This window comes from Schistocerca cancellata, chromosome 4 (genome assembly GCF_023864275.1).
Source record: "Schistocerca cancellata isolate TAMUIC-IGC-003103 chromosome 4, iqSchCanc2.1, whole genome shotgun sequence".
Taxonomy (NCBI): domain Eukaryota; kingdom Metazoa; phylum Arthropoda; class Insecta; order Orthoptera; family Acrididae; genus Schistocerca; species Schistocerca cancellata.
Window position 1 is genome coordinate 920,100,970 of NC_064629.1, and position 17,089 is coordinate 920,118,058.

Below are 17,089 nucleotides of genomic sequence, written 5' to 3' on the forward strand. Positions count from 1 at the left end.
CCTCTGGTCCACCGGATTCAGGACTGCCTCCACGTGCTCCAATTGGGGGGCGTCTCTGTGGCGTTCCTCTGGATCCCAGGGCACGTTGGTATCTGTGGAAATGAGGCCGCCGATATAGCGGCCAAGGCTGCAGTCTCTCTTCTTCAGAGAGCTGTTCGCATGATTCCCTTCGCCGATCTACGGAGTGTTTTATGTTGTCGTGTTACTCTTTTATGGCAGGCACATTGGTCGACACTTCCCAATAATAAATTGCGGGAAATGAAAGCTCTTCCCTGTGCTTGGACCTCTTCCTCCCGAACTCATCGTCGGGAGGAGATAATTTTAACTAGACTCTGGATAGGGCACTGTCTTATGAGCCATCGACATCTTTTAAGTGGCGATCCTCCCCCACTCTGTCCCAACTGCTCTCAACTGTGGACGGTGATACACCTTTTACTTGAGTGCCCCTATTTTGCTCTGTTACGCGCCCGTCTACAGCTGTCGCCTGGTATATCTTCCATTTTAGCAGATGACACGCGCTCAGCCGATCGCGTTCTCGAGTTTATTAGTGCCAGTGAGAAGACGTCAGTCATTTGAAGCTCTTTTTGGGGATAAACAACCCACCGTCTATAGTGTTTTTTTAAGCTTTCCTTCTGTTTTTAGTTTCCCCACTTTTTGAGTTTCACTCACATTGCTGCTGGTTTCCAGTTTCGTTTTTTTACCTTTGCCTAAGTCTCAGACCTAGTGCTAATGACCGTAGCAGTTTTGCGCCCTAAAAACATTTTTAAAAAAGTGCACACAAGCATCATGATGAAATTATCGTCTTTTGAAAGTGATTCGACTAATGAATGTGGTATGTAAGCGGTATTTGCGACTCCCTCACACCACCCAAGCTAGATAATTCTATAGTACTTCTAGCGCATTCTGTCTTGATACCCAATCCGAGGTTCTGCGATATATCCACTGAGTTATAGGCAACGACTGATTGAGTAGTAGCAGCAGCAGCAACAGCAGCAGTAGAAAACACAAACAACAGTAGTAGTAGTAGTAGTAGTAGTAGTAGTAGTAGTAGATGATGTGCCAATTGAGGTTGTAAGAAGACAAATGTACACTAGCTTCTCAGATCTCTAGTGTTACGCAATCCGCTAGAAATGATGTCAGTCATGTGGAATCAGGTCTCTCCATTCACGCACATACCTTTATCGTATCACACCCACAAGTGAATAATATTTCTGGCACTCCTGTATCTTGAAACGAGTCACCTTTCCCGAACCTAGCTGCTACAGTAAAATTGCAATATGGATTTAGTCACTCCCTACGCATCTTGCAGCTGCTCCCATTTCTACAGCTTTCTGCATGTGATCAGTTCCAGTTTAAGTCAGAACTGAGCAGAAGTTGGAGAAAGACACACCCACTACCTTCTGTGATCAGTGTAGAAACAGAACAACCTGAGTTAATGCAACAGGACAGTGTTTTGACCATTCGGCGGAAATGCGCGCAATGTTGTACGTCCTCAAATTACATACAAGTACTACAGATCCACGTCCATTAAAATCAATCAGCCCAACATGGTATCATCGTTATTCTATAAGCCCCCCAAACAGAGAACAGTTCCGAACTATAAAAGCTCGTCCAATTTAGAAGTCACATAGGCACCGATGCTGGTGCAATGACGCAAAACTGTGGTGCGGTCCAGTGCGGAGAAAGAGATTTCGCAATGCTTCCCCAGAATAGTGAGGTTTGCAGCGCTCCAAGCATTCCTAACGGTATAACCAGTCCCTCACCGAATTGACACCTCAAACTGTTGCTGCTACTACCGCGTCTGTGGCACGATACTATTAAATATACAGGCACTGCAGAGGCCATTTTAAAGTTCGATCACCTATACTCTAAGCAAAAGATCTTATCCCACAGACAATACTAAATCACGTTAGACGCTTCCTCAGGTCCTGCTTCAAACACTGTTTTTCTAACATGCTTTTGCACAGTGCAAAACATTTTGTTTTCCTGCCTCGACTTCCAGGCCTGTGCTAAGTTCTAAACTGACATTAAGAAGTTCTGATTGACCGCCTTTTGCAGGAAACTACACTTTCCAAAGTGTAAATCATATTCTTAGGGCAGATAGCATAAAATGCCACTCATAGGTTGATTTTAAATACAAGACAATTAAAACATAAGCAAACTAGTAGAGTTTTGCCGTGTTGATGTAGGTTTCCAAACTACAGTCCGAATGTGATTCACGAAGTCTCTATTTACACTCGCCTCTCACACTGACGGAAAAGCTGATAGCTCTGCGTTCCCTTTCGACTGATTCCTCATATCACACTCATGTACCTGATCAGTGTTTCGGTGCTATGCACCCCTGAAGTTGTCACCCATAAACAAAACACGTCCCCCAACTCAAACAAGCATTGTCAGTCAATCATTATGTGGTAACCAGTGCACGGGTGGGATGGAAAAGGCAACATTGATGTACTGTAATAATAAGCATTACAGTTGATAGCGCGAACAGTTTTACAGTAACTTCAACACCAGTCAGTGATGTGACAGCATATTCCCCCAATTTCAGTATTATAGCTAAACCACCCCTTCTCCACTTTTCAGGTATCAGTGCAATCATGGTAATAATAAGCATTACAGTTGATAGCGCGAACAGTTTTACAGTAACTTCAACACCAGTAAGTGATGTGACAGCATATTCCCCCAATTTCAGTATTATAGCTAAACCACCCCTTCTCCACTTTTCAGGTATCAGTGCAATCATGGATAGATGACTGTGCAGTACATCCATTCAGTGTTAATTCTCGAACATGTAAATCATCAAAGTATACTAGACAGTGCTCCACATATTTCTATCACGTCTAGCATAGTGCTTAATTTATGACTATCTCTCTGCATATGGGAGTCACAGAGCATTCTCGCTGTCTTAGGGTAAAATTAGAGAGTGAAAGACCCTCATCACATTGTCATTGACCAACCCGCCACGCAACAGCGTTAGCAGAATTAATCTGCAAGCGTCCTGAAGAAGACTGCTACGCTCCACCTCTCGTGAATGAATGGAGCTTTCAGAGACCTCCCCCATCTCAAGATGCGTCCGTGTCGAGGAGCTTAGCACCCCTTATCGATATATAGGAACAGATTTCAAATTGCTGTAATGTAATAGCAGACAGTTAAGAAGCACAAGTCGCGAATGGTTTTTTTATATGCGATGGAGCTCCAGAAGGATGGAGTTCGATGCATTTTTACGTAAGTCAACCAAGCTATCAACTCTAAAGTACTGTTCTAGAGTCTAGGATTGGTACCTGAAAGGTACTGGCACGAGAGAACATAAACACTCGCACTCCTAAGGCTACAACATTCTGCCCGTAAAACCGCCTATAATGTTAGATCACGTGCGTTTCCAACCTATCAGACGTATGAAATGTAGCCTTGTTAATATTCCTTTGTGAGAAATATATTTCAAGCGCATGACATACATCCTCCGTCCCGGTTTCTCTACGAAAAACTACGTTCTCAAACCGTAAAACACTTGCTCGGCATGATACGAGCACAATATAGCTTTCCGGGGACATATAGTGTCCACTGTTCACGTCCAAACACCATTCAGACACTGTACCATGCCTACATTAGACCTATATAAAATGATCGTTAGTAGCCGGGGATACATCCTACAAGGAAACAAATGCATAGCAGCAGCTGATCATACAGTGTAGGCTTTCATGGCCCATATTGTCTTCACGTAAAACTTCTGGGCTGATAGGCCATGGTCGAAGTACAAAACTCTCCCCTGACATTTCATCTATGACTGCGGAAGACATTCTCGGAGGTACAGCGGCGAACTACATGATGAGTTTTGTTTATGGGTGACAACTTCTGGGGCGGATAGCACCGAAACACTGATCGCGTACATGAGTGCGGATATGAGGAATTAGTCGAAAGGGAACGCAGAGCTATCAGCTCTTCCGTCAGTGTGAGAGACTAGTCTAAATGTAGAGCTGGTGAATCACGTTTGGACTGTAGTTTGGTAACCTTTGCCAACATGGCAAAACTCTTCCAGTTTGCTTATGTTGTAATTGTCTTGTATTTAAAATCAATCAATGTGTGGCGTTTTATGCTATCCGCCCTAAGAATATGATTTACACCGTACAAAGTGCAGTTTCCTGTGAAAGGCCATCAGTCAGAACTTCTTAATGTCAGTTTAGAACTTGGCACAAGCCTGGAAGTCGTGGCAGGAAAACAAAATGTTTCATATTGTGCAAAAGGGTGTTAGAAAAACAGTGTTTGAAGCAGGACCTGAGGAAGCGTCTAACGTGATTTAGTATTGTCTGTGGGATAAGATCATTTGCCTAGAGTATAGGTGATCAAACTTTAAAGTGGCCTCTGCAGTGCCTGTATATTTAATAGTATCGTGCCACAGACGCGGTAGTAGCAGCAGCAGTTTGAGGTGTCAATTCGGTGAGGGACTGGTTATACCATTAGGAATGCTTGGAGCACTGCACACCTCACTATTCTGGGGAAGCGAAATCTCTTTCTCCGCGCTGGACCGCACAGCAGCTTTGCGTCATTGCACCAGCATCGGAGTCTATGTGACTTCTCAATTGGATGAGCTTTTATAGTTCAGAATTTTTCTGTGTTCGGGGGTTATAGAATAACAATGATAGCATGTTGGGCTGATTGATTTGAATGGACATGGATCTGTAGTACTTGTATGTAGTTTAGGGACGAACAACATTGCGTGTATTTCCTCCAAATGGTCAAAACACTGTCCTGTTGCATTAACTCAGGTCGTTCTGTTTCTACACTGATTGCAGAAGGTGGTGGGTATGTCTTTCTCTGACTTCTGCTCAGTGCCGACAAAATTGGAATGATCACATGTGGATAGCTGTAGAAATGGGAGCAGTTGCAAGATGCTTAGTTGGTGACTAAAACCACGTTATAATTTTACTGTAGCAGCTAGGTTCGGGAAAGGTGACTTGTTTCAAGATACAGGAGTGCCAGAAATATGATTCACTTGTGGGTGTGATCTGATGCAGGTATGTGTTTGAATGGAAATACCTGATTTTCTAGCAGATAGCGTAACACTAGAGATCTGAGAAGCCAGTGTACAGTTTTCTTCTGACGACCTCAATCGGCACATCTACTACTACTACTACTACTACTACTACTACTACTGTTTGTATTCCTTCTCAATCAGCCATCGCCTATAACTCAGTGGCTATAGCACAGACCCTCTGATACTTGCAAGAAAAACGTGAGACATACCCACCTGTCGTTGATTTTTGGTCAGTCTTATTTCGTATTGTAGGCAATCAGTTATTGACGAAGTATTCTACTTAGTAGTGGTGTGTGTGTGATATGTTCGCATTTGAGCACAGGTTTATAAAGTATGTGTTTGTGGAACGGAAATGAGTATGTCCAGTCGTAAGGAGGGTATGGATTTGGCTACTGTGATAGCAAAGGGAAGAGTAGGTCAAGTAGTATAGATATTTCTGTTTCCAGAGCCACAGCCTTCAGCAGGGTGTATTTTCGATACTTCGCTCATTGTCGAATCCCGTTCAGTTGAGGCCACAACCGTAAAATTTAATTGTAAGTATAATGATAAAAGATATATGTGGCGGGTTTTCCAGAATGATTCCATGTATGCATGGCCTGTGGTGGTAATGATTGATGTTTCCTGTTAACGGTAGGAGCCGTCCAAATGCAGGGGCCTGTTGGAGTGTAGTAATGTATCTGAGATAACTCTACCCTCATCCAGACGACCGAATAGCGAACTAATACTTAGTATGTGTTGGTCGGCTTTCGTGATAAAGTGGAAATTTGAGAAGATTGTGTATGGTGGTGCATTTGCACTGGACTGTTATTCGCTCCCATTTAAATTGTTCGGTTGACTTCTTCTGCACATTATGTTCCTTTATTTAGTTGAGAGAAGATCGATTGTGGTGTGTGGAAGACATGTTTGCCTCTTCTCTACTCATATGGAAGACCGTAGCTGGCTTGTAAATTATAGGGGTGGTTTGGAATGTGTTACATGACCTACTTCGGCATTCGAGAGTGGAAATATAAGTTTCCCATATTTGTTTCTAGTTAGTCAGTGGTTTACAGCAAGCTGCACCTCGCTAAAGTTTGAAGTTTGTAGAGAAATAATTTCCTGTCTATATCTTGGGAATTATGTTGAGTTTGTGATCGGTAGGAGGCAGCCTGATGCTTGATATCAAGAAGTACTGTGAAAATGGTATAATATTATGCTGAACCACGCAAAAATACGTGTGTTTTTGTAAACGCTGAGTCTGAATGTGTCTGTAGAAAAGCGAGCACATTTGGAACAGAAACAGTAACGCGTTTGTGCCAACGGGAAACAATCTCGAATTTGCAGAAGAGTGCTGACAACAGCTTCGGTCCACTGAGGGTGCTCTGATGTAAAAGGGATGATTTTGTATGTTGCTGCATGTCAAGTCTGTAAAAAGAAAGAAAAGGGTGATGGTGCTTGCCTAGGACTGGGAAGCATTGTGACATATAGCCTGCGTGTGTGTCGGCATACCACAATTTTTTCGGGTGCTGTACAGATATAAAAGATAACTGCACTGTTTGTGTAAAATGTGTATATGTTGGATTGTAAAGTTACTGTGGCTTACATTGTGTGTGTGTGTGTGTGTGTGTGTGGTGTGTGTGTGTGTGTGTGTGTGTGTGTGTGTGTGTGTGTGTGTGTGTGTGTGTATATAGTAAAGTTACTACAGTTTATGGGTTCAGAGTTGTTTTCCGGCCATTTCCCCCCACTCGATTATGTCACAAAACGGACAACAGCACCCTCTGCCGGTGGTACTGAGTACTAGGCCTCGTGAACACATTGTATGCCGCCATCTACATCTACATCCATACTCCGCAAGCCACCTGACGGTGTCTTGAATAATGGTACTTGCGTCATCAGCTGATGTCACGGTAGCGCCCTCTGGCGGCGACAATATGAACTAAGTCATTAGGGCTCTGGACCTCGTGGTGAACACTGGATGACGCCATCTTGGATTACTGTACTTGCGTCATCATCCAAAGTCATGAGTGTGCCCTCTGCTGGTGGCAGTGTGTACTAAGCCAGTTGGGCTCTGGACTCAGTGGCGAACACTCCTGCATCGAATTGTTTAACTAATAAAGACAAGTCCTTTTCTCCCACGAATCCTTAGGAGGACGGGGTGGTCGGGTGACTGAGGTTAGTACAAGTGTGCTTTCTTTCGTGTCATTTTCTTAGCAAATTAACCTTTATTTACTGCCATAATTCAAACTTGGCGGCAGTTCGGAGGACAAAGTGGTGGTCGGGTGACTTAGGTTAGTGGAGGTAGGCCAAGTGAGCTATCTTCCCTCGATTTTCTTTGCGTAGTAGAAATAACCGGGGTGTGGTGCATTATCCTCTTGGAATTTGAATTTCCCACCATTTTTCTGGGGCACTTTCCAGCCAAAATTCAAACTTCCCTTCATCTTGGATAACGGTATTTGCGTCATCAGCTGATGTAATCACCGCCATCTTGGATGACGTTATCACCACCGTCTTTCATGACGTCATCGCTGCCATCTTGGGTAACGATACTTGGCATAGAAACCCTGTTGTCCCAATACTTATGTTCAGTATCTACTGTTAGTCCTATTTGGTATGGGTCCCATGATTGAATTTTCTGAGAGAGAGAGAGAGAGAGAGAGAGAGAGAGAATGAATATATAGAAGATGATTAACTGAAACTAACATAAAACTGCTAGCGTCTGGCAGTTTGGTGTTCTATTTGGCGATCTGAGGCTAATGCCTCATATGTCCTGATTAGTCAATTTCTGGTATACTACATTGATATTTCATCTTTTGCATCTGATGACATTTGTCACTGATCTTCAGCAGTCACTAAAGATTTTGCTATCAAATCTTGTCATTACTCTTTGAATTTTCTGATGTACGGAATTTATTGCTATTACACCCTCAAGTTTTAATAAGTACAATATTTTCTGTTCGCTCTTGCGATAATGGTATTATTCAGAAGAAATTTGTGCACTCGTGCAACACTGACAAATGCAATGATGAATGATATTTTAATTAAAGAAAGAAAGAAATAAAGAAAAAGAAAACAAAGATTCATCCATTCCATGAATAATGCTGTCCTATTCAATGTTTGGCACTACTCTTTCTTCTGAAAAATGGTATGTATGTATATTTTATTTTGAAATATTGTTTACCCGTTTCAATTTTTAACCATCCATCCTTTGGTATTAGAGTATCACACACACTTGCTCCTCCCTCCCCTCCCCCTTCCCCGCGAGACACACACACACACACACACACACACACACACACACACACACACACAATTTAAAGCAAAGAAAATTTATCTGCTTACGGAAGAAATAAAAATTTTTATTTATGAGTTTTGGCGGATATAGTAGGAAAAATACCTCACCTTGAAAATAATTAGGGTCAAAGAACCATATAAGAAGTTTAGGAAAAGGTTGTCTCACATGCTTTGGCATAATACATTGTAAATGCAAAATGGCCAGTTGTTGAAGAGAACGTTTAATTAATAACTACAAGGTATTTGTGACAGCATGTTTCTTTACCTTGTGTAAGTGCCAAATGTGTGTTACTTTCTTTATTTCTGTAGACATGAAATTGCGACAGGGTTAGTGAATACAAAAATGTGAGTGCATTAATGTGTGATACTTTGCAAACATGATGTGCCTCACTTGACTTTCATTTCAGTTTTGATTTTGTGGAAGCAACCTGTGCTTCAACTTTAAGGTTTGAAAGTTGATTCTTTATTATAATGTGATGTGGAAAATGAGGTTGTTAGTGATGCAAAAATTGTGGCCAAGTTAGTATCCAATGATATTATGCATTTATACCCATATGGACACTAATTTGCAAACATTTGCACAGATTCTTCACATATTATTGTCATAGTTTTTGTACATGTGTAATAGTGGGCAATAACAGCATTTATTGCCTTTGTGAATATTTCCTGTGATATTATTTCTGTTTTGCTGTTATTTGTTACAGGGAACAGTTTTCTGTAAACTCTATTAACTATACATGCACAGAAACAATACTAGAGTTTGAATCAGTGACAAGAAAAGACAATGGTACATACAAGTGTATGGCATTGGGTCCCCAGGGTGATGTCAGTGGCAATGTTACTTTGTTTGTACTTGGTAAGTTAAGAGGAGGATACAAAAGTGTATTTATTATGTTATGATGATGATAAATACTTAAATGAGTACTTGGTTCCAGAGAAGCCACAGGTGAACATTGACTTTGTTAAAGCGGTAGGAGCACATCGAATCTTTTTGAACTGGACAGTTAATGATGGGAATGAGCCTGTAGAGGAATATTTCATTCAGGTGGGTCACCAAAGCCACAGTAAAAACTTATCATGTTAACTAAAGTTAACATGATAGACTTAATATGACAAAATTTGATAACTTGTTTATTACTTTTTAATTTTTCAACTACTGCTGGATGTAATTAATTCTTTAAAGCTAGTTTACAACTCATATTTTTATGGTGGTAATTTTATGGGGCCAGGCCTTCTGTGTTTCATCAGTTGCAGCACATTCCAAGGTAACTCACTGATCTTGATTTTGGTAGACCACTAAATAACAGATAGTCTTCCTTCTGTTGCCTTAGCTTATGCTCTGTCCTTACTGATTTTGATTTTGACAGAACAATAAATAACAACTTGTGTTCCTTCAGTTGGCTCTTTGTATTGGTCATTTGTTCATGATTAATACTTGGGTATTGTTCAGTATTATGTGCAGTGAGTATTTTATGTTGTAAAAAGCATCCATGTTTGAAGATAAGATTTAAATTTTTGAGTGAAGTTATTTTCTGTCATCGTACTCACCACTGTACCCTTTTTATGCCCATAATTGAGTGAGTCACTTAAAAATATAACAGTAGTAGCATATGAAAGGTATTACTGAGACTTACTTATCTTTACAAACATGTGGTTTTCATAAGCTGTGTTGCAACCTTTGAAATACATGCCCAGCTAACCTGGATTAAAACTGACATTTTGTAAATATTCACAGTGCCCAGGGACTATATTACCACTAAATGAACTGTGTGTAGTTTAGAAAACAATGTTAACTGTTTTTATAAAATAGACTCATCAGTAATTTGGAAGGCAAACTATTTGTCTTCTTCTCTTCCTAACGGGAAGTAATTTGTTGAATTCCACTTGTTAAAAACAATCAAAACAGATAATTTTCAATAACAGTAATGATTTGCACACAATGAAAATGCGAAATTTATCTTTTGGTTCCTTTGGCCCTTACTTCTCCAGGTCAGCTTCAACAAGCTTTTTCATTATTCTGAAAAATTTCGTGTCAGTATTTTATAGCCATGACACATGAAACTGATTGTTCTGTAATATTTGCTCCTGTCAGCACAAACCTTCTTTGGAATTGGAATTATTACATTTTTCTTGAATGTTGAGGGTATTTTGCCCCTCATATGTCTTGCACCCAGGCAGAGTAGTTTTGTCATGGCAGGCTCTCCCAAGGCTCTCAATATTTTTGAGGGAGTGTCGTCTACTCTAGGGGCCTTGGTTCAACTTGGGTCTGTCAAATTCTTCTCACAAAATTATATTTCCCCACTCATCTTCATCCACCACCTCTTCCCTTTCTATAATTCATTTTCTTGTACAGTACTTTTATATATGCAGTCCACCTTTCAACCTTCTGTTCTTTGCTTGGTACATGCTCGCCAGCTGAGCTCTTGATATTCATACAGCTGCTTTTCTTTTTTTCCAGAGCCTACTGTAACTTTCCTATAGACAGCATCTATTTTTCCTTTAGTTGTGGATGCTTTAGTAGTTATGTATTTGGGCTCTGACCTTACCTTCTTAGCCAATTTGCACTTTCTGCCAATATCATTTTTTGACTCCCGTATTCCCTTCTGTCTGTTTCATTTGATATTTTTTTAAAATATTTTCTTCCTTTGAGTATTAAATTCAATATCTCATGTGTTATCCAAGGATTTCTACTGGATTTTGGGTTTTTCATATTTAGTCCTGTGTATTTTTCACTATTTCATCTCCTATTCATCTTTTATTGTACTACTTTTCTCTGTTTCAGTCAAATGTCGCCTAATGCTGCCTTTGAAAATTTCAGCAGTCTTTGATTCTTTCAGTTAATCCAGGTTCTATCCCCTTAATTTCCTACCTTTCTACAATTTCTTCAGTTTTAATCTGCAGTTCATAGTAACTAAAATATGATCGGAGGCTAATCTGCCTCTGGAACTGTTCTTCAGTTTAAAATCTGCTTTCAAAGTCTGTGTAGTACCATTACATAATTTATCTGACACTGCCAGATGTCTCCGCATTTCTTTCACGTATAGTCATCTTTCATGAGTTTCAATCAAGTTTTTCACAATCTTTAAATTTCGTTCTGTGCAAAATTCTGCCATATGACTTCTCCTTTCTTTCCTTTCTCCCAGCCCATGTCCTATTATTTTTCCCCCTATTCCTTTTCCTTCTGTCAAATTCCAGTCACTCATTACAATTAAACTTCTGTATTCCTAGGGGATCTAAATAATTTCTTGTATTGCATCATACATTATTTACTCCCACAACCACCTTTGTAGCTAGTAGGCATATACAGGGTGACAATTATTGAACTATATGAAATAAAATCATCATAATTTCTGAATGGGTTGCATTAGAACTGAACAGTTGGCCCGAGGGCATGATGGGAATTATTATGCACATGCATGGTTTGTTTTAGCAATGAAGCTCACTTTCATTTTGGATGGGTTTGTCAATAAGCAAAATTGGCCGATTTGGGGGACTGAGAATCCACATTTCGCAATCAAAAAGTCTCTTCACCCTCAACAGGTGACTGCAAGGTGTTCAATGTTCAATGGAATAATCAGTGTGATATTCCTTGATGGCACAGTGACTGCCAAATGGTATGTGAAGGTTTTGGAAGATAGGGTGTATACAACCCAAGACAACTGCAGCACGTGAACAAGAGAAAAAACAAAAATAAAACGTAAATTGCAAAGTAAATGCACTGTATAAAATAACACAGTGCATGTACAAACATCTGCCAACAGCAAAATGTGTCAAAAGCTTCAGGAAGACTATGCAATGCTTCATAACAACAAATTGCCTCCGATGAGCATAACGTCACAACTGTTTACATTAGATTCATTTAAGCAGTTACGAGCGGACTCATGCACACATGCCATTGAGTCGCATTTGAGTAATACCTTCTCCTGCTTCTGGCTACAAAAATGTGGCTGTTGGCTGTGTAAGCAGCAGTAGCAGCAATCAGCCGCATGGTACCCGGAAAAATTTTACTGGCTCTCCCAAGCTGCCAGATTCACGTGTGTGCTGCAGGCCCGGAGAGGGAGGGGAGCAAGTGAGGGTATCTGCACCGGTCTGCATTTTTGGAGGGAGGAGGAAAATTCATATTCTTGATGGGGGAAAAAACCTTGTTTCACAAAGCATCTAGCATCCAGCGCACGTCGGTCTATTGATTATTCATATGATTTTGAAATGCACCCCTGCTGGATTTTGGACATTTTTGAACACGTTCTAAGTTGATTTCTGAATGAATTATAAGTTGATCTACAGGTGACTCGTGTTTACATTTAGTGATTTTTCTGTTTCCTCTTTGTTTACTGCTCTCACGTCAAATGAAAACAATACGGGTTTCTGTGGCTGGGAGCTATCAAGCAAATTAAGATACATTCACATAATTACGGAAGACTAAAATATGTTACTAGTGTCAGATTTTATTTCCGCCTTTCTGACAGTCAAGCATTAATCACCTTGCAGAACAAAAAAAGTTATTTTTGTCGGCTTGCTAAGGAAATTTGGCTTTTATCAAGCTTTCCTGCAGAGACAGTAAATTTATTTGAAACAAAGTGTTTAATTGCGCATTATTGGCTAGTTTCAACTGTTCGCTGCATTTCAAGTGCACATTTTCATCTTCTAGCACGTATGTCATTATGCCATAATAAAGAACCAAACATGAGATAATACAGTACTGGTACTCCAAGAAAATTTACGTCCTGAAAACCAGACCGAAAAGCTTAATGTCAGGTCGAGGCCTGGATTGGGAATCTGGACATACGAATGTGCGCTTTAAGGCAAACTGTGCATGTTAGTATGGTTCACGAAATTATGACACTCTTGGAGTATTCTCTGATGTCTTGTTTCTTTTATGACATAATGTAAGTAAGATCTTTTAATGTTTTACACATACAAACATACGGGCTTCCTACGTCACCATAGCTGCTCAAGCACGGTGACACCTCTTACCTGGCGCTCTCTGGCAACTGCTGAAATTAATCTATTTCTAACAGGTCACGGGAAAATATTTCAAATTGTGGTTCGAAAAGCATTATTTACAAAGTAAATTTTCTTTTACGCAAGATGAAATATGTGTGAGAATGTACGATGAATATCTTAAATCACAGAGCGTTTGCTCTCATTTAAAAATCAACTCTTTGATGACGAGCCATTTAGAATAATTTCGAGCCCAGAAGATCAGAGATTTATGTCGATATTAAAAATCTTAAGGCATATTTGTGTGATGTATCGTAAGGTGGAACATGTGCTAAACAGATCTGTTGATTGTGAAAGTTTAGCTTCTCTTGTAGCTTATTAATCTTAGAGACAAATATTATATGTGAAAGCTTTGCTTTTCTTGTAGCAACACTATGTATATTAACTTAAACCATTAACTTTTCCTGTTGGTGGAATTCGAATTTATACTTTCGTAATACGAAAATATGCAGCGTACATGTTGCTGCACATGAAAGATCTTTTCAAAACATGTTTTTCCCCAATAAGTTTCATTTTATTAAGTGCCGAGAAATTCTATGCTGCTTTATAAAACCAATTCCATTCAAAGTGTTGATAAGTTTTCAGTTCCAACGGAAAGTATACTGTCACTTAACACTGAAAAAGCGTATTTTCATCCGGGAGAAAATGTGTTTTTAACTGGGAGATCCGGGAATTTTTTTTATTTGTGTCCGCGTATACACCCTGGAAGATGATTTCATCCCTATTATCCAATGTGACCCTGATTTCAGCAAGATGTGGTTCACGCAAGGTGGAACTCGACTCCATTGAAGCAGGGCAGTGTTTGATGTCCTGTAGGACCACTTTGGGGACTGCATTCCGGCTCCGGGGTACCCAGAGGCCACTGGCATGAGCCTTGATTGGTCGCCATATTCTCCAGATCTGAACACATGTGACTCCTTTTTGTTGGACTATATTAAAGACAAGGTGTACAACAATAACCTCAAAATCATTGCTGAGCTGAAAACAGACATTCAGGACGTCATTGACAGCATTGATGTTCAGACACTTCAGCGGGTCTTGCAGAATTTCGCTATTCGTCTGTCATATCATTGCCAATGATGGCAGGCATATTGAACATGTTATAACCTAAATCTGAATATTTGTAGTGATGTTTACACGTTGAATAAAGTGTGTGCATGCCGTAGTTTGTAACTAATTTGCATTTTTTTAAATTTTTTCATATAATTCAGTAATTGTAATCCTGTAAATTTGTAGTATTGTAGTAAATGTATTTATGTCTGCCTTGGCTACGATAACATGTTTAGCATGTTGTTTACAATCATTCACCCACATTCCTATTCTCTTATTCATTATTAGATCTACTCCTATTTGACTTAGCATTCATAACAGTATTCACCTGACCAGAAGTCTTAGTCTTTCTTTCGGTGACTCTTCTACACTTGCTACCATATGTAACTTCACCCTATCCATTCCTTGTTACAAATTCTCTAACCTTCCTACCCGATTAAGGAATCTAACATCTCGTGCTTCACTCCATAGAATGCCAGGTTAGTTATTTTCTGATTATGACATCATCCTGAGCAGACCCCAACCAGAGATGCAGAATATCTTACCCAAAGGGATACTGTCATGAAACCATGCAGTATAGCTGAATATTCTTGGAAAAAATAACCACTGTGGATTGCCCTCGATTTCAGCCATTCACAGTATGAACACTGCAAGACCACATTGGTTAATGTATTATGTTAGAGTATAATGACTTTTCTGGAAACTAGAAATCTACTCTGTAGGAATCCGCATGGGTTTCAAAAAAGACGATCGTGTGAAACCCAGCTTGCGCTATTCGTCCACGAGACTCGGAGGGCCATAGACACGGGCTCCCAGGTAGATGCCGTGTTTCTTGACTTCCGCAAGGCGTTCGATACAGTTCCCACAGTCTTTTAAGGAGCAAAGTAAGAGCATATGGACTATCAGACCAATTGTGTGATAGGATTGAAGAGTTCCTAGATAACAGAACGCAGCATGTCATGCTCAGTGGAGAGAAGTTTTCCGATTTAAGAGTGATTTCAGGTGTGCCGCAGGGGAGTGTCATAGGACTGTTGCTATTCACAATATGTATAAATGAGCTTGTGGATAACATCGGAAGTTCACTGAGGCTTTTTGTGGATGATGCTGTGGTATATCGAGAGGTTGTAACAATGGAAAATTGTACTGAAATGCAGGAGGATCTGCAGCGAATTGACGCATGGTGCAGGTAATGGCAATCGAATCTCAATGTAGACAAGTGTAATGTGCTGCGAATACATAGAAAGAAAGATCCCTTATCATTTAGCTACAATATAGCAGATCAGCAACTGGAAGCAGTTAATTCCATAAATTATCTGGGAGTACGCATTAGGAGTGATTTAAAATGGAATGATCATATAAAGTTGATTGTTGGTAAAGCAGATGCCAGACTGAGATTCATTGGAAGAATCCTAAGGAAATGCAATCCAAAAACAAAGGAAGTAGGTTACAGTACACTTGTTCGCCCACTGCTCGAATACTGCTCAGCAGTGTGGGATCCGTACCAGATAGGCTTGATGGAAGAGATAGAGAACATCCAATGGAGAGCAGCGCGCTTCATTACAGGATCATTTAGTGACTGCGAAAGTGTTACAGAGATGATAGATAAACTCCAGTGGAAGACTCTGCAGGAGAGACGCTCAGTAGCTCGGTACGGGCTTTTGTTGAAGTTTCGAGAACATACTTTCATCGAGGAGTCAAGCAGTATATTGTTCCCTCCTACGTATATCTCGCGAAGAGACCATGAGGATAAAATCAGAGAGATTAGAGCCCACACAGAGGCATACCGACAATCCTTCTTTCCGCGAACAATACGAGACTGGAATAGAAGGGAGAACCGATAGAGGTACTCAAGGTACCCTCCGCCACACACAGTCAGGGGCTTGCGGAGTATGGATGTAGATGTAGAGTGGATGTAGATGTTATGATGTCAGATGAGCTCAGCCAAACATCCAGACTGTTGGGTCTGCAGCTCGTGGAAAGGCTACTGTTCCTCTTCAGGAACTGTCAGGTGTCCCCACAGATACCTTTCCTGTATGGTTGCACCTACTGTAAGGCATGCAAGCAACTCTACTGTGGTTGTCCCCATGTAAGATGTAATTTTAAAAGTAGAATTTTACCTTTTCATGGGCTTTGGAAGATATAGCAGCCAGTAACTGTATTTCTCTACTGCATTTATGGGAATATGTCGTACCACATCTGTACACGACTGGCATCTTGTGGTAGTCTGATGAACCAGCTGTATTTTCTGTTTGTCATGAAACATGTAGCTTTTAGGTCCATGGAAAGTATACATCCCACCAAATAATGCTGTTGAAACACCCTGGAAAGTTTGCTTTACCACCACAGTCTAAGAGGCATGGAAACTATACTTACCCCAAAATAAATATTATTTTTGTGGGCTTTGAGAAGCATACTAACCACCAAGTTAATGTTTGTACAAAGGTTTATGGAATATGTCTTACCATCTCTAGATGTGTATGATGCTGTACCAGATGTATAAAAACTGCTACAAAAATCTGTTTCTGTTTGTCGTGAGATTGCTACTATTGTGATATATGGAGTTGGGAACACAGCACTTCATTTTTACAGTGTGGTAAACAAAGTTTCCAAGGTTGTTTTGGTATTATGGTAAGTAAAATAAAAGATATTTAAAAAAAAAAAAATCATGTGTGATAGCTCACAAGAGAAAAATGGGAACCCACTTAACCACCATACTTTAACAGAACAAAAAAGGGCCAT

The 17,089-nt window shown here is 40.2% G+C and overlaps 1 protein-coding gene across 1 annotated transcript in view; it reads left to right on the forward strand.

Annotated features, from left to right (window-relative positions):
* Positions 1-17,089, forward strand: part of LOC126185094 (tyrosine-protein phosphatase 69D) — a 367,349-nt gene that overhangs the window by 66,926 nt on the left and 283,334 nt on the right. Inside the window, exons 5-6 of the mRNA XM_049927899.1 lie at positions 9,004-9,155; positions 9,235-9,344. Coding sequence (XP_049783856.1) covers positions 9,004-9,155; positions 9,235-9,344 — 262 coding nt within the window. The remainder of the gene's footprint in view (positions 1-9,003; positions 9,156-9,234; positions 9,345-17,089) is intronic.